Here is a 27967-nt window from a genome sequence, read left to right on the forward strand (position 1 = left end):
GAATAAATAGAAAAAAAATGCTTATTAGGTTGAATAAGATACACTTTAAAAGTTGCTTACTGCCTCACAGAGAAGCAGGGGGAGAAAGGGGGGAGGTAGAGAGTTGGTTAGCAGAGACGAGAAGCAGTTTGAGCTCCAGCTCTTCAGATACAAAACTGTTCTGAAGATTGTTTGTGGGACATTTTTGGAAACAAAATCAGGCAAGTAGAACACGTATTATTATTATTGTCCTCAGCTGAAGCGTGTGGGTATGAGTGCAGAATGTGATTTATGTTGTTGCTGAGCCTTGAAAATGTCGTCAAATCATTTGAGTTGCACTGACTTACCTTACCTTTTTTTTTGTTGAATGATACTCAAAATCCAACATGATATTATAAGTTAAATCTAACTTGCATGATCTATCGATCTTTTTAAAGTAATTTTTAAGTATATATAATTGTATTTTATACTGCAATGAGCATTTGATCTTTTATGTTTTGAATACGTTAACTCCCATTTGCTCCACATAACAATGTGATTATTTGGCAACAACACAGACACAGTTGTATTTCTCTGCATATGAAGCAGCTGCTGATGACCTCCTGTTGTTTCTTTGTATTCAGTTTGCTCGGAGTTCATAAGAAACACTGAGATTTCCACATGACGCCACACTGACGCCGCGCCGAGCTCGGTGCAGGCTTCCTGTTTTGTGGTTTAGCAGTTTTCAGTCTGCTGCTGAGTATGTTTTAGTTGTTTTGCAGCTATTGGAAACAACTTCCTGTCTATTCCTGTGCACAGAATAATTAAAGGCTTTAAAAGAGCCTCTATTGTTGCCAATACAGCATTTTGTTCATAATGTTACCTCCAAACGGCATTGACCTTTCATGTAGTCAGCATTTTTATTTCCATGTCAAACACTGAATGGGGCCTGTGACGAAGATAACTTCGTCACTATGGACTGACGGCTTCAGGCCGGGTGATAGGCACTTTGTTGGCGTGATTGCACAGAATAGGTTGTCTGTGGCTGATGATTGTGTGCACCTGGTGTCCTGTGTTGTCTCCTCCCCCCTCACCTGTGTCTTGTTGTGATGATTGGAGGGTGGGTATTTAGGCTCTGTTGCCCTGTCTGTTGAAGGGCTGGGTGTGTGTGTGAGATCCTTGTGGCTGCAGGATGGGTGAAAGGAGAACCGCAGATTGAGGCGGTGAACTTTGTGCCCATGTTTTTAATAAATGCCCACGCCGGGTTACATTTTTGGACGTTCTGCCTCTGCCTCCTTGCTTGGTCGGGCCGCTCAATTGTCAGCTTCACAATTGGTGTCAGAAGTGGGATTTGACCAAGTGAGGAGGTGAAAATTGCGAGAGGGAAGAGGAGGGACCAAGGAGAGGAACCGCGGCTGGGGGTGGCTGTGCCTGGAACGGACCAGGGGGCCACGGCTGTTGGGGCAGCAGGAAACGAGAGACCAGCAGGAGGAGCAGCGTTTGCGGGTCGAGGAGGCGGACCCGGACCCGGACCCGGACCTGGACCTGGACCCGGACCCGGACCCACGAGACTGTAGAGACACTGTGCTTCCGGGGGAAGGAAATGTGACGAAGGTAACTTCGTCACTATGGACTGACGGCTTCAGGCCGGGTGATATGGCACTTTGTTGGCGTGATTGCACAGTATAGGTTGTCTGTGGCTGATGATTGTGTGCACCTGGTGTCCTGTGGTGTCTCCTCCCCCCTCACCTGTGTCTTGTTGTGATGATTGGAGTGTGGGTATTTAGGCTCTGTTGCCCTGTCTGTTGAAGGGCTGTGTGTGTGTGTGAGATCTTTGTGGCTGCAGGATGGGTGAAAGGAGAACCGCAGATTGAGGCGGTGAACGTTGTGCCCATGTTTTTAATAAATGCCCACGCTGGGTTATATTTTTGGATGTCCTGCCTCTGCCTCCTTGCTTGGTCGGGCCGCTCAATTGTCAGCTTCACAGGGCCTAAAAGGTCAGTGCCTCAGTTTGGAGTGACTGTGAGCATTTATGGTTTTGAAGTCAATAAAAACACTACAAACAGTCAATAAAAACATTACAAACGGTCAATAAAAACAGTCAATAAAAGAAAAGCAACAATGATTACAGAGAGACAATAAACTAATGCAAATGACCAAACACAAAAAGCCTTGATATTTTATACATGTCCTCTTTCCTGCTTTTTCCGTACCTTTGGGATAACTAAAGTTCTCTCTTTTAAAAAGTCTACAAGAGATTAAAACGTCTAAAGAGACAACCAACACAACTACAATAGGATGGTAAATGATCACCAACAAATGCAAATTACCCAGAAGTGATGTGAATGACAACAGAGACACAAAAATGACCACAAAATTGCATTAAAATAAAAACAAAAAGTTGTGAAACGACTGCAAAAAGAAGCAAAACAACTACAATGAGATGCCAACAAATACACAAATGGCAAAAGATCCCAAAACGAGATGCTAAACGATTGCAAATAGACAACAGATTCAAGATGCAAGGCTTTATTGTCATGTCATGTGCAGTAGCTAGGTATATATGGCAAAGTTACAGGCTCTTCCAACAGTGCAACATGAATATATATATATATATATATATATATATATAGGATATCAAACAAATTAAACAGATAAAATAGTGCAAGAGAATGTTTTGAGATGTGCAAGTAAATACAAATAAAATAGAAATAGTGCAAAAAGAGTTTATATACAAGTAAATGGAATATGATGTATAGATAAATAATTTGCAAGATGCAAACAGATTACCTACATCAGTCATTTATAATCTGGTGATCTTGCTGCTAAGTGTGGCAGTAGTGCGTTTGTTCTCAAAGGCCTTCATTATCAAAAGTGAAAGAGGTCATGTGTTTATTTAGGTGGAAGTGATTAACAATTAACTAAGACATACACTTTAAAGGCCCCTGAACTTCCCATTTCCTCTATTCACAGCTCCAAGATGCCCACGCTCCATCCCGAGTGACACGTAGGAGCACCAGAGCATGGAGCTGGTGTCAGTGCAGCACGACTTCGAGTACACAGCGAAAGATGGTCGCCTTGTGTCCATCAAACCTAACGAAAGTTACATCCTGGTCTCCAGAACTAATGAGCACTGGTGGCACGTACGTAAAGACCTGCACACCCGACCCTTTTATGTCCCTGCCCAGTATGTGAAGGAGCTCCCAACAATTACTGAACACTCTTCTGATAAGATGGATTCACCTGTGACCAAGCCACTGGAAATGAACGATATTAGACGACGTAAAGGGACCACAGTGATTCGAGTTTGGGATCTGGATGCTCCAAGAGAGACATACCGCTTCTCCACGTTTGGACAATGTGAGAAAATACAAGATGTGAAGCCCTGTGAGACTCTGGAAGGACCAATCAGCAGCAGTTTTGCACACAGAGAGGATGACATTCAGACGCAGGATTCAACAGAAGGCTTATCTTCTACCCCTGAACCCCTGAATACTGACATCCTGGAACTGTATGCAAAACATCATCATGTGCCAAAGGTCAAAACTGTACCCAAAGAGCCACTGCTGGAGGGTGAAGTCATACAGCAACAGACTTTTTTGCAAGATGAGGATATGGACTTCCCTTCACCCCCTAAATCGCCCCTGTATGACACCATACCCAAGCTGAACATCCCAGAATGTGACACTTTTTCTGAGCTGCCTGGCCCCATTGACTCGGATGACACATTCGTGTTTGAAGAGCAACATTTGAATCTCACTGAAGAAGCAACCTCCTGTCCGAATGAAGCTCCCACTGAGCAGGTGAGCTTTCCATTTTCTTCACGTTGTATTGTTATTTATAACTTTGAATTAGTGTTTAAATCAAAGTCTGTCACTGTGGTGTTACAGCCAGAAGAGGGCGCAGTTTCATCATCTGTAAAACGCTACAGTCTCTACACAGTACAGTGCTTTTTATTATTATTTTACAACATTAAATTAAAAAAGACTTGACTTTTTTTAAAAGGGCTCATCTGTAAAATGCCCTTTTATGTCAAAGTGAGAACGGAACTTGATCTAAATGAAGTATTTCATGAGACACACCTTACCCATCCCAGGTGCAGCCAGTTTACTTTAGGAGTCACAGTATAATTGATATAGTATCATACCTAAGATTGTCATCATCATAACTACACTGTAGCTGTACGTATGACAAATAAAAGCCTTGAACATGGAGATCAGTGTCAAGAGGTTCCAATTCATTGTAATATAAATACATTTGGCCTGTGTAATAGGATAACAAATGGGGTAAACAACATACACAACATAGTATTTCCCCTTCATGATTTGTTGACTTATCTTTGTTGTTTTTATAAAACTGACTTTCTCATTTCCCATTTACTTGTTGTGACGTGTGGCAACTGCTTCTTTTTAAGGGGTTGTTTGACAAAAAAAGGCCTCATAAGGGCATGATTTTATAGTCCACACATTTATCTTCATGGTCAATCCTAGCGCCTACATTACCCATGCATCCCATAGTTGGATGTGTTTGTGTGTGCTCAGGTTATATGATAATATGTGGGCAAATGTAACCTAGGCAGACGTGGGGAGGACCACAGAGGCCTCCCATCTTTAAAACCCAGCACCATTAGATTTTTGAAATATTTAGATGTTGTTGTTTTCAAATCCAACAAATGCAATCGCTTCCTCAGTAGCAACACAACGATTATAATAAAACTATTATTATAAACCAGAGGTCGGAAGTCACTTTATTCAAGTACTGTATGTAAGTACAATTTTGAGATACTTGTACTTCACTTGATTATTTCCATAGCTCCTTTGTACTACTCCACTACAATTCAGAGGTAAATTGTGTACTTTTACTCCACTACATTTATTTTGTACATTTAGTTATTTTACAGATTTTGATATATATATATATCACAAGATAAATTCACAAGATACCCTGCAGTATAAAAAGTCATTAAATGCGCATTTACCAGCTTTGATAAACACATTAATACATCAATATAATTATAATCAAAACATATATTATTCTGAAATGGACCAACCTTCATAATGAGTACTTTTACATTTGGTACATATTTTGATGCTGATACTTTTCTTCATTTAATTGGGTAACATTTTTAATGCATGACTTCTACTTTTAACAGAGTATTCCTACACTCTGGTACTTCTACTTTTACTAAAGTACAAGATCTGAGTACTTGTCCCACCACCTCTGTTAATTAGTTAACAGTTGAATTGATAATACAAAATGATTAGTCTGTTAAAGCACTTTTCAAACACTTTTTAACAGACTTTAATGTGTTTAATCTCCTTTAACCACAGTACTTTATTAATATCCAATCACTAATGAGCACTGATTATTTTAAACTTTACATCGGAACCACTTGTTGAATTTGACACAGTGAAGGTACAGACTTGTAATAGCCGTGTAGAGTTCACAGTATCTGTGCCAGCTCATCTGCATATGAATGGCCGGACTTCCCCTTCATGCCATTTCAATGGCGAGGAAGAGGAGTCCCCTGAATACCCCCAGTTAGAGCAGCTGAGGCAGAGTCTTGGTCAGTTCCTCTTCGCTGTGGAAGCACTTTACCCCGGGTGTGTATAGTTTTTCATCATTGAATGTGTTGAATTGTTGTTCAGGGACGTCTTGTAGTGTGTGCATTTCACTTTAATACAATGCTGTGTACAGTCAGTGATGTCATTGGAGAACAGGTTACAAACAGGTAGTGTCAGCTGGGTGGCTTCCGAGTAAAAGGAAAGGGTTAATGTGAAAGCTGCTGACAGCCACTCCCAAAACCCCCAGCTGCTACCTGGTTTCCCCAGCGCCGGGGCCGATCCTGGGAATAATTCTGATCACACGCGACGTGGAGGAACCATGAAACATTTGCGCGTATTTACCTCGTTTTAACATGATTCACTGTTGGCTGGAGATCACTAAAGAAGCGGGGCAAAGTTTTGTTTCAGGTAAGTTGTTGTTTGCACCTGTTGCAAGGTTACGGAGTTTGTGAAGGAGATTTTATACGACTTTCCGACAGTAACGCTGGGACAGTTTGTTTAGTGAGACTTTTACGCATCACATTGATCAAATTCTGCATTTTTAACTCGATACAGTTTGTTTCTCCTCATGGGAAGTATGAATGAGCCACTGCAGACGTGCCAGAAGTGCATTAATTCTCCCCCCACAATGAAGGGGCCATCTCCATGGTGATAGGAGGGGGTCTGGCCTGACTCCCAACGAGCAGGGCTTTGGAGCTTTCAGTGCCAGTTGGCGTGTGTGTGCATATGTAATGTGCAGAACTTGCAATTAGCCCTAAATGTAGGTCACTTAATATCCAGGGAATGTGGGCTGTTCTTTGGTCTCTGCCGGGATTTTAAGTTTGGGAGCACATCCAGTTGGGATTGGGAATCCTAAATTTGGTTATAGTTCATTTACAGCTTGAAGAAAGGTGTACTTTCAATTTGGTGTGTCATATCGTTCATGAGTCATCGTGGTTTGGTCTAAAAATGTCAGATTATTGTGGTGGTATTCAGTGTTTCCCAAAGCCTATATAACATCCTCAAATATCATTTGTTCATGTTTAAAGAAAAACCCTCATTAATTGAATAGTTGCATCTTTGCTTGAGTTCATATTCAAGCATTTTGTTGTTATGTGGAACCTTTACATTATGTTTCAGCCTTAAAGGATCAGTGAGTCTGGACTCTTTGCAAGAACCTCTATTAAGCTCCATACTGAATATTGAACACAGCATGTCCAAGAAGTCTTTATCACTTAATGTTTGGATGAATGGCAGAAGGGGTCAAATGTCCCATTGAACTTTAGCAACTACTGTTGAAGAAAATAATGGTATAGAAAACACTGCGTCTTCTGCTTTGCATAAAGACACATTTTTCCTTTTTTTTGCACGAGCCAAATCCACAGTTAAACAGGTGACATAAAACACATCAAATCACATTTGGACCAACACAAACAAAGCACATTTAAAGAAGACTTAGGTGCTTGAAGGTAACGACATAAACACGTTTAAATAAATTGGAATTAGAAGTTTTGCGCTGGTTTTTTCTTTCTTTATTTCACAGTGTCCTCTGTTCTTCTGTTTCCTCCCTGAGAGCAGTAACTGCACGTGGTGATTTAGGGGGTGGCTGTCGTTGTCTTATATTCTGCCACTTAAGTGCTGGTCTGCTTTGCCATGGTGACAGGACAGTGGGGTTTGTCTGCAGCCTGTAAATGTGCTTCCCAGTTGAACCACTCCGAAAAGCTTTGTCTTGCTGTTAGGTGCTCAAACCAAGACACAAGTGACTCTTTGTTTTGTCCTGTTGTGCACAATAAGTGTGATACTTTGGCTTTTAAAACTGAACAGCTGAGGCCGATCTTCCATATCCTGAGACGGACTATAAATCCAGAGAAAAGTGTGTGAGACAAGTTGAATGCCAAGAAACTGCTCCAACTGGTAGTGTGAGTGTCTCTTCAGAACTCTCTGTACCTGTCTGCTTGACAGAACACATGTGTCCATCAAGTGTGTGAAATAACAGGTGCATGTCGCTTTCACCTCACAGACGAGCCTTCCATTTGTACCATTCTTTGGTTAGTATTACTAGAAACAGCGATGCGTTTTGAATAATAACCCGAGGGCCTGCGAGAATGAGGTTTATTCTGTCTAGGGTTGAGCTTTCCTTTAAAAAGGCAAGTAACATACTACACTTGGTTTCGACAGATTGCTGGGTATTTACTTTTCAGAGAAAACGACACTTGGCTTTGTGACTCAGACTAACGGCCGTACACGAGAGGCCTTAAGAGTATGTTTTTATAAACAATATGATTATGGGTACAGCATTGTAAAGCAGTGATCACAACCAACATGCACAGCAAGGGATATTATGCATTTCTTCTTTCATCTGCCTGACATCTGACACTCTCTTAGATAAGTTGCAATATTGATCTACAAAGCGGTGTAAAGATACAGTCTTTGTCAAGAGTTGCATGAGTCAGGCACAGGTTGTGTCCTCTCATTGCTATTTATAACATGTTTTTGTAGCTAAAGTCGTAATGACGCGCTTAATTACTCCGATCCCATCCTTCAGCGCGTCCCTACCTTGAATAAAATGGTGCCTGACTGCAGTTATTAACAGTACAGAAGCTTCCCAGATCCAAAACAAAGCTTAAGTCCTGAATATTTCTGTTTTTGGATTGTTTGCATGTTGCACCTGTAACCAAATGTCAAGTTTGGTCGTTTGCAAAATAATTTCCACTTTCATCAGAAAGAATTGCAACAGCTGGTACTTAGACGTTTCCCCTCCTACACAGAAAACACTTCACCTACAGGGAAAGAGTGGGAGAAATCTGTCAGAAAAAATAATATCAGCGGGTTTCGCATATCGGCATGCAGATCTGGCCTGAAGTGCAACGATAAGAACGTGATAAGCTTAAGAATTCCACAATGGACATTTCTTGTGTTATCCTGATTCTGGGCCATTAGGAATGTGATGTAAGAGGAGGTGGAGCCAGATTGATTCAATAGCTCGACTGTGTGCTCTGTGGCGTGATTTGGGACCCAATTTGGGACTCCATTGTCTGATTGGATGAGCGCTAATGTGGTTAAGTAATGAAGCAGATTGCTGCTTCATGCATTGCTGAGGGATGAGAATTCAGTTTTGCGCTTAAGTATTGAAATCATACTCGAAGAACACTATTTAAGGCCTAGGCGCAGTTATTTATATGTGAAGATACCTTTCAGTCTGTTCGCTAAATACAAACAGTTTTCCATATCAGACAAAACTCTGCAAGATAAGTGAAAGATATTCTAACAAGATTTGTCAAAAAAAGTAGAATCTTATAAATGTAGGCTACTATATTGTGTGCTATATAGTAGCCTACATTTATAAGATTCTACTTTTTTATATATATATATATATATATATATATATATATATATAGCGTATAAGTAGCATCCCACTTTTAAGGAATTTTTACCAATGTTAGGTTCAGTTATCCAAGCACTAAAATTGTTTGCATGTCATTTAACGCCCTGCTCCGATTACCTAATCACTTCACATGCATATGCAGGGTCACAGTCTTATAAATGGGGTTAATGTTGTGAATTCAAACAAAACTACTGAATGTTGTGTTGTACACAACTTTGTAAGGTTTCGGAAAAGATCATGGTTTGGGTTAAAATAAGTGCACTGTTAATTGAATTAAGTTCCGTACGTTAGGAACGTTTTAAACGTAATCTGTCACATCTTTAAGCATATTCGCAGTTTTGAAAATGTGGTAAGCTTCATAAACTCAAATAAAACTGCTTGTTTGTTTTTAGGCAACAATACTTCTTGGTTAGGTTTAGGAAAAGATTATTGTTTGGGTATAAATAAGTATGTTTGTTAGAAAAAGCGTTCTCCTGGTGAAAGTCTTGTCTCTTTTTCACCCTTTCTGCCATACATTGGTTTTCTCGCTCTTAATACTACAGCACCGGACTTCTGTTGCCTTTGCTTTGAACATCTAATATTGCAGTGGAAAAACAATTGGGTAGTGGTAAAACGCGAAATGACCTTTTACTAAATTAGTGCCTTTTGTGACACCAGTATAATCATTTTTAATCAACTTTCCTCTTTCCAGGATGTTCCAGGAAGTATTGACAGCAGTGACACATGCTGAAACTTCAAAAGCAATTGGCAAACATGGATGTTGCGGTATAAACACAAGGGTTACCAACATGCGTCAAACCTAATTTGAGTTTAACCCTAGCCCCAAAAACAGCCACAAAATGCACCGCCTGCTGTCTGCTCCCTGTTGAAGGAAGTAATGGTGGAACCGTTGGCCTTAAACCCAGACTTCCTGTTTCATGCCTCGTGGACTTTAACAACACAATGTTTCATCAGAATGTCCTGTCAAAAAAAGATCTTGCGTATTATTGTGAGAAATTATTACTTCCCTTTTTTCCCCATTAGTATCTGCTTGACCTACTGTACTCGAGGAACAAATAATGAACCCTTTAAAGCAGCTGCTGTAGACAAAAGCAAAGTGGTTTTATTGTACCTTTGTAACATTTTCCTTTGAGTATAACACTATGGTTACTGGTGTGACCCCTTAAAAAAAACTTGTTACCATTTATACATTTATTTTTTGAGTCAATCAGGAAGTATGTTGACTTGGCCTTTTTCTGTTTACGTTGCTCCTGCAATCAAACCCTATTCTCTGTCTTGTCTTCCTAGTCTCATTGCGCGACAACACAGACAGTTACCCTTTACCCCCCCTACCCTGTACACAGGAATTCACACATGTGACACACACACACACGCGCACACACACACACACTCGTCGCACCCAGTTCCTGCTGCTATTGTAACAGTTCTCCTTTCTATCTGGGCTGCAACTGTCACATCTGCTGCGAGAGGAAGATGTGAGCGTTCAGGGTGTGCTCATGAATGTGCGTGTATTTCCCATCACAAGTTGATTGATCTTGGTTCTAGCTCGCTTATGATAGATCCGTTCGGAGTCCATTTGTATATTTGCATACATGGCTCCTCTAAATAGAACGATATAAAGATGATGGACATGTATTCGAGGAGTTGGTCAAGTGACGGGGGTAAGCGGGAAATGACTCTGCCCGTCACGGTTCCTCAGGTAGGTGATCACAACAACATCAAATCAGCTTTTATTGCTATATTGTACAACTTTATTGTCTGTGGTCAGCATGTTTTATAACAATTTAGTGTTCTATGCCAGTATTGCTTCCTGCTTTGCATAAGCTTAACACCCCTGCACTTGGGTCTTTTCATGGACTGATCTGCTCAATGCTGTTATTTGCTCATCTATTGTAATTGTTGGTTTACACTTTTATTATGGATGTTAAAGAACAACTTTTGTTCTTCTGTGTTGATATTTTCATCAGCAAATATGTAATACTTCTGAAAGCAGTGGTGAGAAACTGTATCTATTAGTTCAGTTTTGACATTTTCGTTTGTTGACATCTGCGGACGTTGAGTGTTTCAGTCTGATGAGGGGAAAACGAACAGGAGTTAAGTTGTGTGATATCACACTGATATACACTTTGTTGCTCTGTCAAAACACAGTGACAGAACATTTTCAAATGTTTCTCACAAGGATCTTTTTCTTTCAAGGTTGTCTGTTTTAAGGTCAGAATAACACACATGTGTTTTACCATTGGGACAGTCTTTGTTGGAGAAAAGGTTGATAGAGTCCACCATTACACCACAACAACTGTGTTGGGTTGAATCAATCTGTTTAGGGGTCAGCTGTCTGGTTGTCCGCATCGACTGCACTGAGGTTAGATTGAGATCAATCAAGTCAGCAAAGTGATAACATTGAATAGACAGATAGAAAACACAGCTGATCATGAAATCCATAATGCGCACTGCTCTCCTCTTCTCATTATTTTTTAAAAATATTTATACAAGTATCCGGACCTTTAACTAATGGCAAAATACTAAATTCCAAGCAAAAGTCCTGTATTCAAAAGCGTACTCCAAAACAAGTTCTTTAAAAATAAGAATCGGGTGAATAATATCATTGCTAACATTGTTTGTTTGAGGAAAATGTGTTTGTTTAAAACGTATTTTAGAATTGTCTCCATGAAATTGGGAAGTTTACAGAATAAACTGACAAGCAATCTTCTGTTTTTCTTAAAATACTCTACAAAGGAGTGTCCGAAACAGGAATACGGTTGGATTTTTTAAATAGACATTTATTTAAAACATACTTATACCAAGTGGACTAGCATTCATAAACATGGTGATAATACGACGTTAAGGACTTGCATACCAACATGACTTGATAAGAAGAAGGAGCACTGAACGATTAATTATATTTTCTTGAGTGGATCACATGTTTTGTTTTGAAAATCCAATGTGACAAAGTAACAATTATCTACAGATTTCAAATGAATGAAGTTTTGGCAATATCTTCCTGTAGATTGCATGAGTTACCTCACCTTACCTTACTTAGTAATACATCTCTTCTTTATAGCACTGCACATTTAGCAGAGTGGTACACAGATGCAGACACACAGGTCTCAGGCCTTGGTAAATATAGACCATGAGGTTAGCTGAGAGACAAGAAGCTGTTAGAGTGTTGTGTGAAGTGCCACCATGAAGTCGTATGAAAGACTCTGCAGGGCTGTAGATCCCACGAGTCTCACGCTGAGGAAGAATCACCTCAGTGGAGCACAGGTGAGGAGAGAACAACTTAAAGAAAGATCACATTGTTTTCATCCAGGCAGCGGGGTCATTTAAAATTGCACTTTTCATTGCGTCAGAGGACAGAGGCAGCCTTTCATCACATGTCAGATCACTCCTAATTGTCGTTCTTTAAACAAATGTGTTGTGATGATTTACATGCCATGCAGCCAAGAGCTCTATTTATGATTGTAACGTGACGGGGATGTTCAAACAGTTTGCCTCTAATAGACAGAACGTGGAAATGCAGTTTGTATAACTAATAATAGGGCAGGTCGCTGCTTTGCTGCAGCGCAAGACAATGCCTGATGATGGTGGGGAAGTTTAACCTAGTTTTCTACATTGAGTTTGCCCGTGGCCAAAGGCTCTCGTTGCTATGGTTGTTCTTTTTTTTATCTAGCTTTTAAAATGGCTTTTTAGCCAAAAAAAACACCACTGATGTTAACGTTCGTCTGCTTTGGTTAATACAGACTTAACCTCTGGACATTGTTTTGGCACAATAACTGTTATTCATGTGTGTGGGTGTTTTTGAAAATGGCACTAGAATAGGTTATGATCATTATTGTGAGGAACGACACTGTGGTGGGTTTTTTTCAGCTGTGAGCTACTTCCTGTGCTCTGGTGCTCTTTCTGATGCGGAAGGCTGATTTATTAAGAGCTGTAGTGAAGGCTGGTACTTGACACTGCATGACCCCGAAGAATGTTGCAAAATACAAAAACACAACGAGGTCATTTGGAAAAAATTTACTTTACTTTTACCTACAAAAGCCAGATGTGGATGAAGAAGTACTAAGATATTTTACTTAAAAAAACAGTCCTGCTTTAAAAATGTTACCTTTGAAAAGTACCAAAGTAATAACAACAACTTATATATATATATATATATATACACAAGTACCAAAAGTATTAATTCTGCACAATGGCCCATTTCAGGATCGTATATATTTATTTATTGGATAATGCTTATTGATGGATTAATGTGTTCACCACTTTAGTTTTGCAGCTGGGGAGGAGGTATTTATTTCTACTGTATGTGTATATATATATATATATATATATGTTTCTTGGTAGCTTGGGAATTCCACCAATGTAAAAATAAAGCTGTTCTTAATCCGTTAAAATAACTATATAAAACAAATTATTTGTTGATTATTTGTTTGTAATCTGAATCTATGTATATATCAAATCAATGTAGTAGAGTAAAATCCATGCTCTGAATTTCAGTGGAAAGAAGTGGAAAGTGGCAGGAAATGGATACAAATGTGTTCCCAAAATAATTGACGTTCTTGTTCTCTGGAAGCACCTGTTAATGTACTTCCCTAAATATATTTTCTTTGATTTTTCCACAGGTTGAGAATGAATGTCTCCGGTCAGCGGTGTACGTGAATGTATCACAGCTTCGCAAAAGCATCTCTGAGTCTCCTCCCTCGGCTCCCTCGTCCTACTCTCCTTCCTCCCTTGACCCAGAGGGATGGGAGGTGCACGTTGACCAAGAAAGTGGACAGGAGTACTTCTACCACCCCGCCACGGGGCGAACCACCTGGGATAGCCCCTTCCTAGACTCCCCCACAGACCCTGAGCCTCCTTGTTTCCCCTCACCTCCTCAATCTCCTGCCCTTTCTCCGTCCTCCCCACCTGCGTGGACCTCAGACTGGGAGCAGTTAGTGGATGAGAGCAGCGGTCAGCCCTACTTCTACAACGCCATGTCCGGGGAAACGTCCTGGGAGCCCCCCGAGCAACTGAGCCCGTACCCCCCCGTGATGGAGCCCATGAGTGTGCACAGGTTCCATGAGGACGGACCGGTGAGGACAGCCTTGCTGCTCCACTTAGCCGCTCTCTGTCTCCTGTTTTAGCTTCACCCAGGGGAGCGCTGTAAATACTGCCTACTTTTAATTGAATTAAATCTGCTGCACCTACATAGCACTCATTATCATTAGTGAAGCTCACAGATTCAGACCACAATGTCAAAAACATTAACTTTAAAATGACATTTATCCTCATATTAAAATTCCAAATACACTCAAGGAGATTCAAGAGATGTTTAGAAGTGCTTCACGTTAGGTACATGTCAGACGTTATTGAAATATTACATGGTTTACAGTTCTTTTTTTAGTCAGAACAAGTGACCTCTTTTCTGCCCCTTAATGGCTTTCTTGAGCTAGAAATGAGAATATATTTGAGGCCATGGAAATGCTGAGACTTAGAGTATTTATCAATGTCATGGAAAAGTCATTGTGCTCTTTATCTAGGTCATAGTGGGAAATAATTTACATGACATTATTCGGTGAGATGTAAATACCTCAACACAAAAAGATTGATTTAGACAAAGAACAGGGTTAGTGCTAAGTCTATTTATTACTGTCATGGCTCAATTCAACAAAGGAATAGTTTGAGGTTTTTTCGGAACAACATGTATTACCTTTCTGCTGAGACTTATTTGAGAAGATCGATACCACTCTTATGACTGTGTGTTAAATATCAAGCGACAGCGAGCAGTCGATTAGCTTAGCTTAGCTCCATTACTGGAATACATTTCATTTAACATTTTTGAAAGATTATACAAGCTACTACTTGGTAAACATTGAACTTTAGAGGTGCTGTTAGGTGGATAACTAATATCCAGGGTAGCTGTTTGTCCGTGCTTTGTGCTAAGCTAAGCTAATGGCTGTAGCTTCATATTTAACAGACAAACATGAGTGTTATCCATCTTCTCAAGTAACTCTTGAAAATAAGGCAAATCACTTTTGAAAAATTGAACTATTTCCTTTTTTCTTTTCTTTTTCACATTATTCAGTGAAATACTTTTTTAGCACCCACAAACTTTTAAAATCAACCCCAAAAAACATAATTTAGTCTCTGGACACAGCTCAGACGCAGGTTTTTTAATGTTTCCCCCATCTTTTCATCCCCAGCCTCCTCTCCCTGATGAGGATTACCCCCTAGAGAATAACCCAGCTGCTGCTCATCCAGAGAGCAGTGAGGACCTCCTAGCCATGGGCCACCCCACTCTCCCTAAAGAGTACACCCTCAGTCATGCGGGCCGGACCATCATCCCCCGGGCTAACCTGGACCGCAGCACCCCGAACGGTTGGAACCTCAACGTGCAGCCCAACGGGACCTGGGTGTTCACCAGCGAACACTCCCCAGAGCAGGTAGCTGCAAACACCGACTGATATGAAAAAGGAGGAAGATGGGATTTAAGAAAACAAAGGTCCTATATACAGATAGACTTGATTTCAAATGGTAAAACACTTTAAGGGTGTTGCATAAACATTGGCATTTCAGTAAGAGATATATGAAAGCATCTTTACAATGTAGGCACATTTTGAAGGGGTTACTTTAAAAAAAGATTCTGATACAATTACTAAATACCTTTCAAAAAATGTAATCAACACAAGTATCACACAATTAAATTGATATAACTGAAATACTTTCTGTTACCAGTTGAGTACCTCGTTGCCAAATATGCAAATGAAGACAAGACACAAGACAAATTCTGAAATGTCTATTTATTTTGTAACTAAAGCGAAAAAGAGAAACAAGCTCAGTACAGTGCAAGTGATGCCGTACAGCTGTAAACATGCTGTCATCTCTCAACTCATTTGGCACTGTACTACCAAAAATGTTAAAATGTTAAGCTTTGCTTATTTCGTATGAAAGTCTTTTCATGCTGGTATGCAGCACTTTTTTTTCTAAATCTTGGTTAACTGGAAATTGTGCAAACCTCTGCTTTACAAAAATGTGCACTCTACCGTGATGTTGTTCCCCTTTCCTGCAAAACGTCTACCACATTAAAGTTGTTTTTTACTAACTTATGAGGCCATTGTACAAGAATTTTGTCCTGAAATTATGTAACTAATTTACACGAGGGTTTATAGTATTTTATTTCAAAATGTATTTTAAAATTGTAATCCTAAATGTATCAGTAATCTGATTACTGATTTTACATAATTTGTTGTATCCTAAATGCCATGTACTCCTGCACCCCCTAAGCGTTAATATGGAATAATGATAGCTATATCTTGTATAGGAGAGAAACGTCAACATGATGATGAATTATGTAGGGAGATCACTATTCTTTCAAAATGAAGCAATGAAAAAACTTTAAAACCTTTCCTCCTTGTAAAACAACAGTGATTTTAAATCATCTTTAACAAAGTCATGTTTTGTTATGTAACAGTGGGTCAAGTCTGTGGATGAACAAGGGCAGACCTACTACTATCTGAGGGACGGCTCCAAGTCAATGTGGAACCTGCCTGAGGTAAAGATCCTTCACTACACAGGGATCAATGCCAACAAGTGTGTGTCCAGTAGACGGCAATATATCATTCAGGACACAAAAAGTAGTTTTATATACTGTTTGAAGTATAACAGGTATTTAAATGTGTCATATTATCCTTCAAATGTTTATTTTTTTTTTTACAATTAAACTATCTAAAACAATTGTTTTGGTCCCTCCAGGTGCCTGTAGGTCATTACAGAATGGAGAATGGAGTTGAAGCAGACAATCCGTCAGTCATCAAAAACTGGAGACACACCATGGGACCGGCTCAGATGAGCGCAGCACACGATGATGGGGTACACACATACTTTCACACACACTCAGACCTGCTTGTACACGTACAGGCTGCATCACTCATGCAGGGTGTGTCAGTCAGCTCACACAGAAAGCTTCAGTCGGCCTCAAGTAGTGAGGGTGAGTCTCTGTTTAACAACTGACACTCCCATGTTTCTAAACCCCCTATTTAGCAAGGCAAATCAACTGCAGTCAACTCGTATTTACAGCAACTGCTCGAGCACAGAACTGCAGAGGGAGAGGGGGAGTGGGACTGGGAAGGGGGTGTGTTATTATAGTAAAATTAAACTAAAACGAAAAATGTTATTTAATAAAACAAAAAGATACAAAGGAAATTTCCAGGTAATTTAATTAAAATACACATACATTTATTTAAAAATGTGCTCCTCTAAACATCTCTACAGCAAAAAGGGACAGAATGAATTAACTCTCCTGACATAAAATGTAACAGACTAAAGTTCACCATTATGCCCATTTCTACATAGTTCTTCTGCCATGTGTTTTGTATGGTATATGTAGCTAAATACTTTTAATACATTATAGCTGGCTCCAACAAAATAAACGACCGTAAGACTTAATGTATCAAATTAAACCTTTCTGAAAAATCTGAAACTAAACTAATAGCACACAGCACACAATTTAATTGAAAAATCAAAACTAAAAATAGAACAAATCTTTAAACTATTATTTCAACTTGAGAGATCATTGAGTATTGAGGGACAAACCATGAAGAACAGCCCCAGAACAAAGGCACAAGAAGTATATGGAAATATTGGTCTAGTGTCTATTTTTATTAATATGAAGAATGGAAGAAGGGACATGGAGGCTTGGTTTAAAGAATGGTTTAAAACCAATCCATTTTTCTTTTATGAAAGTTTAAAATAAAACTCACAAATGCAACCATAAAGACAAGAAAACAAGATTACAATTTAATTAAATGAGCTAATTAAGCAAATGGAAATCACTTTAATGGGTAAAAAGGACACCATTTCTACTGCATTACAGGTTTTTGTCTTATCACAGCTACTGCAAGAGACGTGCACATCCTTGAAAGAAATTACATCTTATCTGTTGCTTTCTGGTTTTAATTCTAACAAAAATATTTTAATGTTGTCCAGAGGGTCATGCCAACTCACAAGAGGAACACGTCCGACTACAGCAGCGACAGCTCCAGCACGGGGAACTCTCCGGAGACGCAGCATGATGTGGGTGAACATTGTGTCATGTTAATGTACTCATACTTTAACATTTGAATAACTTGAGGCGGAGAATATAGTTAGTTAGCCCTTAAGTTAGCCCTTTGTGCCGCCCTATGTCTGAATGGTTCTCTGTGTTTCTCTCTTAAGGCTTTTGGGTTTAGACCCTGGAGAAACCCCTATTATCTGACCTCCAGGTGGCTGCGCTATAATGTGGGTTGTTAGTTTAAGCTGAGCTCGACTCATAGATAGCAGCATCTATCTGATGAGCCACACGTGTAATTTAAGATCCCATAAGCTGCATTGCTGCATTTGAAAAGACATGTTTCCATTTTTGCATCAATTACTATTTTTTGTTTGATTTGGATTTCTGTTGCTGTCAAGCATGTTACATCCAAACTAATAAACCATGTCTACATTCCCATCTTCATCTACCTCACGGGGTTTTAGGATTTTTGTTCTGTATTCAGGGGTTAAAGTGCCACACAATTTGCTTCAGATTTTTTACTTTTAAATACACCGTGAAAAAGCTAAAATAGCAGCAGGGGAAAAATAAAGTATATATGGTCACATAGTTTCATAACATGTTGCTTAACAACAGTCTTGATAAAACGACATATATATATATATATATTTTACGCCTCCAACAATTAAGTGTTTTTTTATTCTCCATTAGTGTTTTCATTCAGTAACAGTCCGGGAAAGTCAAATACTTACTAGTTGTAATAAACTACACAGTTTTAATTGACTTATTCAAGCCTTTATGGAAAAACCAAGAAATATACTCTAATGTATGACATTTTAAATCATTTTGAATGCTTCTCAGAGTAATCACAGGCCACAGCTCTTTGGCCACCAGACATTTGGAACTAGTACGAGCTACTTTCATTGGAAACGTGTTGACAGACTGCACGTGAGACGCTGAATTATGTTTTCCTTAGTAACTACGATTGTTCCACCGTCCTGCATTTCCACTAGTACCTGCAAATAACTTACATTGATACTCTTTAGTAAACAGCTACCGAAAAATACATATTTGCCATCCTCTTTCTGACTTGGTTGCACAATGGTTGACGTACTTCCTTTGAGCCTTAATTTCCCCAGTCATACCTGATGGCAGACATAATTGCATAGACAGGAAAATGCTTATAAGAAGCAAATCTAAATGCCAATGTCGTCATTATTTTACAACAATTGTATGTGCAGTCAAACATTTACTTTATAGCGATAAGTTAAAGCCTCTCTATATACCCCTTTAAAATATCGCATGTGTAACTAAAGCCTGATGTTACTCCTTCCTCTGTGCCATAGAGCTTCATTGTTGTCCAAAACTATTTTTGAAAACACACCACTGAGTCATACTGTTGAACTGGGTGCATGTTCCTTCACCACCATAAACACAAACACAAACACACTGTAGTTTACTTTTGAGCAATCCCACATACACCACCCTGCTGCTCCAAATAATCACTAGAGCACCAAGTAGTCCCCAACAAATGCACTATTTACTTGTGTTTGGTGGTGTTGATAAAAACCATTCTTTAAAGAGTGAATGAGTTTGAGGCTAAATGTTAAAGACAAGGAGGGGAAGTCAGAAAATACTAAGAAAAGGACTAACACCTATTTTGGTCTACCATTTGTTAAAGGGGCTGTATTATGCATTTTGGACTTTTACATTTCCTGTAGTCTGTTGCATAGGTTTGTGCCTCCATTGGACTCCTTTGTTTACTTCCGTAACATAGTAACATCACTACAAAACATTCACGCTTCTATTGGCTAGCACTCAAACACATTGTACGTGATATGTGGCTAAGAGGCGGGACAATTCCATGCAGTTGACCAATCACAAAAGAGGCGGCCAGCTAACAGACTGCCTCTTGAGGTGCTGCAGCATAGGCAGTATGAGAAAAATAAAGACCTTTTTAAAGCATGTAAACATGTCACAGTAGAGACACAAAATACTAATATAGTAATGTTGAAGTATTGTTAAATAATCTTACAATTATGTGAATGTTGTAAATCCCCCCTGCGACTCTACACATAGTTGGATGATAGAATCTGTGACTTTTTTCAGGATATTTAACATAAGGATTTCATCATGCACGTGGATTGTAATACAACTATGACTGTGACTGCTGTCTGCATGCATGGCTTTATAGTGTTCAATATTGTGACTTAAAACGCTTGTCCTTTATATCATCACATAACTTGACTCCCCGTACAAGGCCTACACTTACAGTATAAAGAGTTAAAATGTTTTATTCAGGTGCAGAACTTGGAGAAAGCCGGTATCCTCAACAAAACAAAAGTGTGTGACAACGGCAAGAAAGTCAGGTAAGCTAACACCTCACTGAGAGGAGAGTCTCACGCTTCCGTATTTGATTTTGGGTGTGTTTGGAATCATGTGTCATCTTCCCGTAAAGCTCTTTGTTGCTTTCTCTGTGTAAGTGACAGGTTTTCTTCCATTTTCAGGAAGAACTGGGCTCAGACATGGACAGTTCTCCACGGAGGAGTGCTGACGTTCCACAAAGATCCAAAGTCTGCAGCTATAGGGACTTCGGTATGATTTACGCGTATACGTTTTATTCAAATTAAAGGATTTGCATATTGTTATCCGAGGAAAGTGCTCATAGTTCATTAACAAGAAACTCTGACAAGCTGTATTCCTTCAAATGTTGGACTTCTGGGAGGTTCAAGATCAAATGAAACACTGACTTTTCTTATTAAATTGCCTTAAGCTTTTTTTTATGTAGTCTGCACATTGGCATCATGTCAACGTCTCATCTACATCTAATGAAGCAAATGAAACGGGGTGATGCAGGCTGATGTGTACTTTATGAGGAGTGACGGCACAGACAAGCCCCCGGGTCGGTGACTGACCGGGACAGTCACAGCCTGGAATGCAGCAGTGTTAGTTTCTTAAACAGCTCTATTTTCTTTTCTTTACCTCCGCACAGATTAAAACCAATCAGTTCGTTCCAGAGATCACGGTGGACCTGCGAGGAGCTACCATTGGCTGGGCCCCGAAGGATAAATCCAGCAAGAAGAATGTTTTAGAGGTGTTTGTTTGTTGTCATGGAACATACACTACAAGAATATAGGTTCCTTTAACACATATCACCATGATTAGTTATATTCATATATTTTTTTGTTGACATGCTATATTTAAATATGCAAATGTGCATCCATTTCCAGAATAGAAATCTGAATATCGGATAGAGCCAGGTTCAAAATAAAAGCTGTATTGTATTGGTAAATTAAAGTCAAAGGGAGAGGGAATTATGGATATGTCCCTGTGTCACTACCTTAATCAAAACAACCATATGAATATAATGTTCTATAAAGTGGTTATTATGTATGGGAGTATGTGAAAAAAAGTTCCACACATTTTGAAAGACCCTAAAGGTACAATGGGTTGAAAATTAACTAATCAATATTACCACCAACATTGCCAGTTGATTATTCTTTGTGCCATTCTAACTATATCATTATTTCTCCTCCAGTTAAAAGGAAAGAACGGCGTAGAGTTCCTGGTACAGTACGACACAGAAAGCATCATCCATGACTGGCACAAAGTCTTAGTGGACACCATACGGCAACTGGTAAGTGCTTCCATGAAAATGATCCCCTTTAAACTGCAAATAAATCTCCAACTAATCAAATCATTTCTGTTTTATTACTGCTGATGCTTGGTAACAGCATTGGATTGAAATCATAAAAAAACTAAGACTGACATTCTTATTAAGACTAAGGAAAGACTTATACACTGTAAGATGGTTGACATTTTTTATAAATAAATTAATATAAAATGAATACATCTCCAAATGAGCATGATTGCAGATATAACCTTGATTCCTATTGAACATATATGCTATGTATTGGTCAGTCTATGTCCGTAATACCCAGAAATGTACTTTCCTAAAACTCTAGGTCACTTTCTATTTATATGTGAAAAAACTCAAAATCACAGAAGATGAAATAAAAAGTAACATCAAGCCATTTTGAGAAACATCCTTATTACAGAAAATGGAGGCTCCATCATGGGGTGTGTTTCATGAGACCAGGAAGAATTTAGACATTTACGACATTCTATTTTGGAGAAATACTAAAAATAAGTTGATTTGCATTTGAGACATAGTAAATGTAGTGGCAGATTTAGTTATTTTAAAGAAAAAAAATACCCTCTAAAGAATTAATTACAGACAAAACACTTTTAAAAAAGAAGATTTTTTTCCCCAAGTTATTGAATTCATAAAATAAATCATGGATTGTTCTATCTATATTTGACACCCTACACTACTATTACATGGATTAATTAAGGTTTAGCAGTGGGAATTGCGCAAACAGTTTGCTGCAAGTTTGTCTGACTGACTCCCGTTGTGTATCTGTTGATCAGGAGTACCAGGACCATCACTCAGAGGACGAGGACGGGGACTTATACGAAAAGATTGGCGGCACAGAGCGAGACGACAAGTTAGGAGGCGGCATTGACAAACGAAGACGTACGCTGAAATGTTCTTGTTTTAATGCGCTGTAAATGATGTCATCAGTCTGACCCAGTTAGACACATCAGACCCCATCAAGAGCTACAATTATTAATTAATATCTAACATTTATTTTTCCAGCCTCCAAGCTGACCATCACACACTCCTCCAGCGGTGCAGGAGACTCGGACCAGAAGAGGGTTCGGACCAAGCTGATGAAGTTCCTCATGAAGCGGCCCACGCTGCAGTCTGTGAAGGAGAAAGGCTACATCCGAGGTAAAAACAACATAACATAACAAAACACAACATAACATAATGTTGTTCTCTTCAGGCTGTGACTGGTTTGATTAGAAGCTAAATGAAAAGTCAGTTTCACTCGACCTGACTTTGAACACTTCCTCTTTGTGGTCGTACTTGTATTTAAACACACATTGTTTTGTATGTTCCAGTGTGCATTTCATGTCAGATCATTTTTCACCCACAAGAGGACATTTGTTTTTCAGAAACACAGCATAAAAGCAAGTGTCATGAACAGATCATAAAGCACAATTATAACTGAAGACATTAAATGGAATTATACATGATTCACATATTTAAATAAAATTGCATCAGTTATTTTTATGTATAGGAGGAGCATGATATCTTACACAGCCTGCGCAGTCTAAGGAATTTTAATCGGTGACATATTGTGTATATAATCTTCTATAATCTGTATTTGCATAAATTGGGATATCGTTATTTATTTTGTACTCAATTATAGTTTTTTTTATGGCAGTTAAATTAACTTCTCATATGCATGCTATAGTCTGCCTGAGAGTAATCCATACTTTTTACAGTACATGACGTGTAATGCATAATCTGTATGGACATGTTCTAATGTTACAAAATGAGTCATGTTTAGTTTTGAAACCCCAACAGCTACATTTCTGCATATATTTTCTTCTCTGTTATATTTTCCCCAAATCACAACTATATTTTTTAATTGTAGTACTTATTCATTCACTCTCCTTAGTATTACTACTAATACAACTAATGATAATAATGTTTTTCTTCCCATAGACAATGTGTTTGGATGCCATCTGGGCACACTGTGCGCACAAGAAAGGGCCACAGTTCCTAGTTTTGTGGAGAAATGTATCAAAGCAGTGGAAAAGAGAGGTAATCCAAGTTGTTTGTGTGACTTTCTGAATCATAATGGAAGTATTGTTTCTCTGTGTGCAGTATACAAATTGACTTACTGTGTGATCATTTACAGGTTTAGACATTGACGGACTCTACAGAGTGAGCGGGAATCTGGCTGTCATTCAGAAACTACGCTTCAAGGCTGATCATGGTAAAGTTTACAACACAAATAAGTGCATTAAGGTCAATGTATTCAGTTATTCTTCATGCAGAGGAAGTATGCATATGGTAGTTTACTTCAGGCTGTCACTGCAGACAGCAGCGCCCCCTGCTGTGCTTTAACAGTCTGTGCCCCTGTTGTGTTGTCACAGAGGAGCTGGACCTGGAGGACGGACAGTGGGAGGACGTTCACGTCATCACCGGAGCGCTGAAGCTGTTTTTCAGAGAGCTTCCTGAGCCGCTTTTCCCCTTCAGCCACTTTAATAAGTTCATCGAAGCAATCAGTAAGCAGATATTTTCTTCAAAAATCCAATTTTGACCGACTAAATCACCCTTAACGACAATCATTTGTGTTTAATGTGTAAAAATAGCAAATATTAAGATTAATATTGATATTACAAACAGTGATTTGTATATTTTTATTATTTGTATAACTGATCATGTCCTGTTTTTCTAGGAATTCCTGATTACAACACAAAAGCGTCTTGCATGTATGAGCTGGTCAGGTCCCTTCCTCCTTCAAATCATGATACCATGAAACTCCTTTTTGGGCATTTACGCAGGTATGTTTCTTTTTGTAATGATATATTTCTATTTCATATCAAATTGTAAAGTGAATAACAGTAATATAAGAGTACTACATATAAATAAATGAGAGAGAAAGAATATACAGTGGGGCAAAAAAGTATTTAGTCAGCCACCAATTGTGCAAGTTCTCCCACTTAAAAAGATGAGAGAGGCCTGTAATTTTCATCCTAGGTATACCTCAACTATGAGAGACAAAATGAGAAAAAAAAAAAAATCCAGAATATCACATTGTCTGATTTTTAAAGAATTTATTTGCAAATTATGGTGGAAAATAAGTATTTGGTCAATAACAAAAGTTCATCTCAATACTTATATATATCCTTTGTTGGCAATGACAGAGGTCAAACGTTTTCTGTAAGTCATCACAAGGTTTTCACACACTGTTGCTGGTATTTTGGCCCATTCCTCCATGCAGATCTCCTAGAGCAGTGATATTTTGGGGTTATCGCTGGGCAAGACAGACTTTCAACTCCCTCCAAAGATTTTCTATGGGGTTGAGATCTGGAGACTGGCTAGGACACTCCAGGACCTTGACATGCTTCTTACGAAGCCACTCCTTCGTTGCCCGGGCGGTGTGTTTGAGATCATTGTCATGCTGAAAGACCCAGCCACGTTTCATCTTCAATGCCCTTGCTGATGGAAGGAGGTTGTCACTCAAAATCTCACGATACATGGCCCCATTCATTCTTTCCTTTACACGGATCAGTCGTCCTGGTCCCTTTGCAGAAAAACAGCCCCAAAGCATGATGTTTCCACCCCCATGTTTCACAGTAGGTATGGTGTTCTTTGGATGCAACTCAGCATTCTTTCTCCTCTAAACACGTCTAGTTGAGTTTTTACCAAAAAGTTCTATTTTGGTTTCATCTGACCATATGACATTCTCCCAATCCTCTTCTGGATCATCTAAATGCTCTCTAGCAAACTTCAGACGGGCCTGGACATGTACTGGCTTAAGCAGGGGGACACGTCTGGCACTGCAGGATTTGAGTCCCTGGCGGCGTAGTGTGTTACTGATGGTAGCCTTTGTTACTTTGGTCCCAGCTCTCTGCAGGTCATTGACTAGGTCCCCCGTGTGGTTCTGGGATTTTTGCTCACCGTTCTTGTGATCATTTTGACCCCACGGGGTGAGATCTTGCGTGGAGCCCCAGATCGAGGGAGATTATCAGTGGTCTTGTATGTCTTCCATTTTCTAATAATTGCTCCCACAGTTGATTTCTTCACACCAAGCTGCTTACCTATTGCAGATTCAGTCTTCCCAGCCTGGTGCAGGTCTACAATTTTGTTTCTGGTGTCCTTTGACAGCTCTTTGGTCTTGGCCATAGTGGAGTTTGGAGTGTGACTGTTTGAGGTTGTGGACAGGTGTCTTTTATACTGATAACGAGTTCAAACAGGTGCCATTAATACAGTTAACAAGTGGAGGACAGAGGAGGCTCTTAAAGAAGAAGTTACAGGTCTGTGAGTGCCAGAAATCTTGTTTGTTTGTAGGTGACCAAATACTTATTTTACCGAGGAATTTACCAATTAATTCATTAAAAATCCTACAATGTGATTTCCTGGATTCTTTCCCCCCATTCTGTCTCTCATAGTTGAAGTGTACCTAGGATGACAATTACAGGCCTCTCATCTTTTTAAGTGGGAGAACTTGCACAATTGGTGGCTGACTACATATTTTTTTGCCCCACTGTATATGAATTCATTAATACAAAATTATAATCATAAAAACAATAATAAAGTCAAGGGTGTTTTTAATTTATTTTTTCAAAACATTTATTTATTTAATCTTTTCCTTCTGGTTTGCATCAACTTGTTCCAGATCTTGATGTAAAAGGATATAGTTGAAATGAAAAGAAAGACTTATTACATTATCCTATTTATTTTTTCTCTGACAGGCTCATTGAATACGGGGAGGAAAATCGCATGACTGTGCAGAATGTGGCTATTGTATTCGGTCCGACTCTCCTCCGGCCAGAGATGGAGCTGGGCAACATCACCATGCACATGGTCTTCCAGAACCAGATAGTGGAGTTTATCCTGAACGAGTACCAGCTGATGTTCTACTCCAGCTAAAGCCGCCACGAGCCTCCAGTGAAGAGCTGTACAATCGTCTGAATGTGCTCAAGCTTTTTGAAGTTCTAGATTTCCTTTTTTTGCATGCACATAAAAAGCTTCAGTGCAACGTCTAAAATGAAACTTCTCTTGTAAAAAGGGCCCTTCAAGTTTTCTTTGCTCAGAATATTTAAGGTTTAACCACACAAATTAGAAAAAAGTGATCTTCAAATGGTTTTAGCTGAGAATATTTGAAGCATTTTAAACCAGAGTGTCAGGAGGCTGACGCTGTTACAACTATCTTCGGCAGTATTGTAGGGTTGGAAATCCAATGAGGTTTCCTTTCTCTGAGCTTTTTAGCTTGTTGCTTAGGTTGAAAAAGGACTGTGTCATATTGCTCTCGCTCCACTCTAGCTGTCTTAATCTTAAATCACTTTCCTGAGATTTTATTTGTTTGTTTTTTTATTACTGGCTTGTCTAAATCGCACCTAGAACCTACCGAAGTAAAACCTGGACGAATGCATTAATGCTTTCTTAAAGAAATGTTCAATAATTGCCTCCATCTTTATTTTTAAGAAAGTTTAATGACATTTAAATCTTGTTTTAAATTTGAAGTTTATCACCTATGGCAATAACTGAGATTGTATTCTAATATTGTATCATTTTTACCTATGAATTGTATTGTAATATAGACCTGTATAAAATTAAATATTAATACCAACACCTTGCTGTGAAATAGATGGTAACAAAGAATACTTGTGCAATTTATAGATTATTTTCCAGTGAATGAAATCCCACTTTCCGATCATGTTGTTCTTTGAGAAACTGTATGATAACACCATAGAAATGTAAACTAGTGATGCATTCTTTGACAGTAAAAAAATTCTCACCATGAAAAAGAAAAGTGGATTCTCGAAGACATTCCTGACCTGTAAATAGAAATAGAAGGCATATTTATGCTGAAAGTTGTTGGAAATGCACAATTTATTCCATAATAAAAAATAACTTTGTAAAAAAAATACAGCTTTGAATTCATTTCTGTCACAATGGTCATGAAAATGTAAACATGGGATTAATTCCCTTTTAGACTTTTTGTTAGGCATGTTATATTATTTATTACCATAATAATAATAATAATAATAATAATAGAAAACTATAAATACAAGAAGTGTATGAATCCGTGTATCTACCGTCCAATTGTGTTTCTTTATTAAACCTTTATTTAATTTTACCTTACTAAATGGTCTAATGGTCATTGGAGCGAGGGGCGGGGCCAAACTCACGGAAGTGATTTCAAAACAAAAGCACTCGTTTGCTAAAATCACACTTTGAATCACTGCAGTATCCTATACTGAAGGAACGGTGATTATAATAAACAAGGGGAATTTAGTTTATCACAACGAAAACGGACACAACGGACACAAGACACATATTGAGCCCAGAAAATTTATGTTATTAAGGGCTGTAAATATAATAAGCCTATGTCTAAAATGGACAACATTGTTAGGAGATTTAAACTATACAGCGATTCTGCACTGCGGTCACTCCGCCGTCTCTCGCGTTTTTTTTTTCAAATCAGC

The 27967-nt window shown here is 38.9% G+C and overlaps 1 protein-coding gene across 5 annotated transcripts; it reads left to right on the plus strand.

Annotated features, from left to right (window-relative positions):
- The first annotated feature begins 105 nt into the window (after positions 1–105).
- Positions 106–27400, plus strand: LOC117464811 (rho GTPase-activating protein 15-like). Of its 5 annotated transcripts, none has more exons than XM_034107510.2 (19): positions 106–200; positions 2932–3761; positions 13506–13958; positions 15069–15308; positions 16337–16417; positions 16618–16734; positions 17851–17937; positions 18079–18141; positions 20201–20262; positions 20401–20488; positions 20886–20987; positions 21432–21530; positions 22325–22430; positions 22554–22688; positions 23472–23570; positions 23668–23745; positions 23906–24037; positions 24211–24316; positions 26231–27400. In XM_034107510.2, exons 2-19 carry the CDS (start codon positions 2982–2984, stop codon positions 26406–26408), a joined length of 3006 nt encoding a protein of 1001 aa, XP_033963401.1. In that variant the 5' UTR covers positions 106–200; positions 2932–2981; the 3' UTR covers positions 26409–27400. The 5 variants fall into 5 exon arrangements, with proteins under 5 accessions (XP_033963401.1, XP_033963403.1, XP_033963404.1 ...); XM_034107511.2 differs by lacking the exon at positions 106–200 and adding an exon at positions 1104–1572; XM_034107512.2 differs by lacking the exon at positions 18079–18141 and having other exon boundaries at positions 20195–20262.
- The last annotated feature ends 567 nt before the right edge of the window (positions 27401–27967 follow it).

Source organism: Pseudochaenichthys georgianus, chromosome 19, assembly GCF_902827115.2.
Source record: "Pseudochaenichthys georgianus chromosome 19, fPseGeo1.2, whole genome shotgun sequence".
NCBI lineage: Eukaryota > Metazoa > Chordata > Actinopteri > Perciformes > Channichthyidae > Pseudochaenichthys > Pseudochaenichthys georgianus.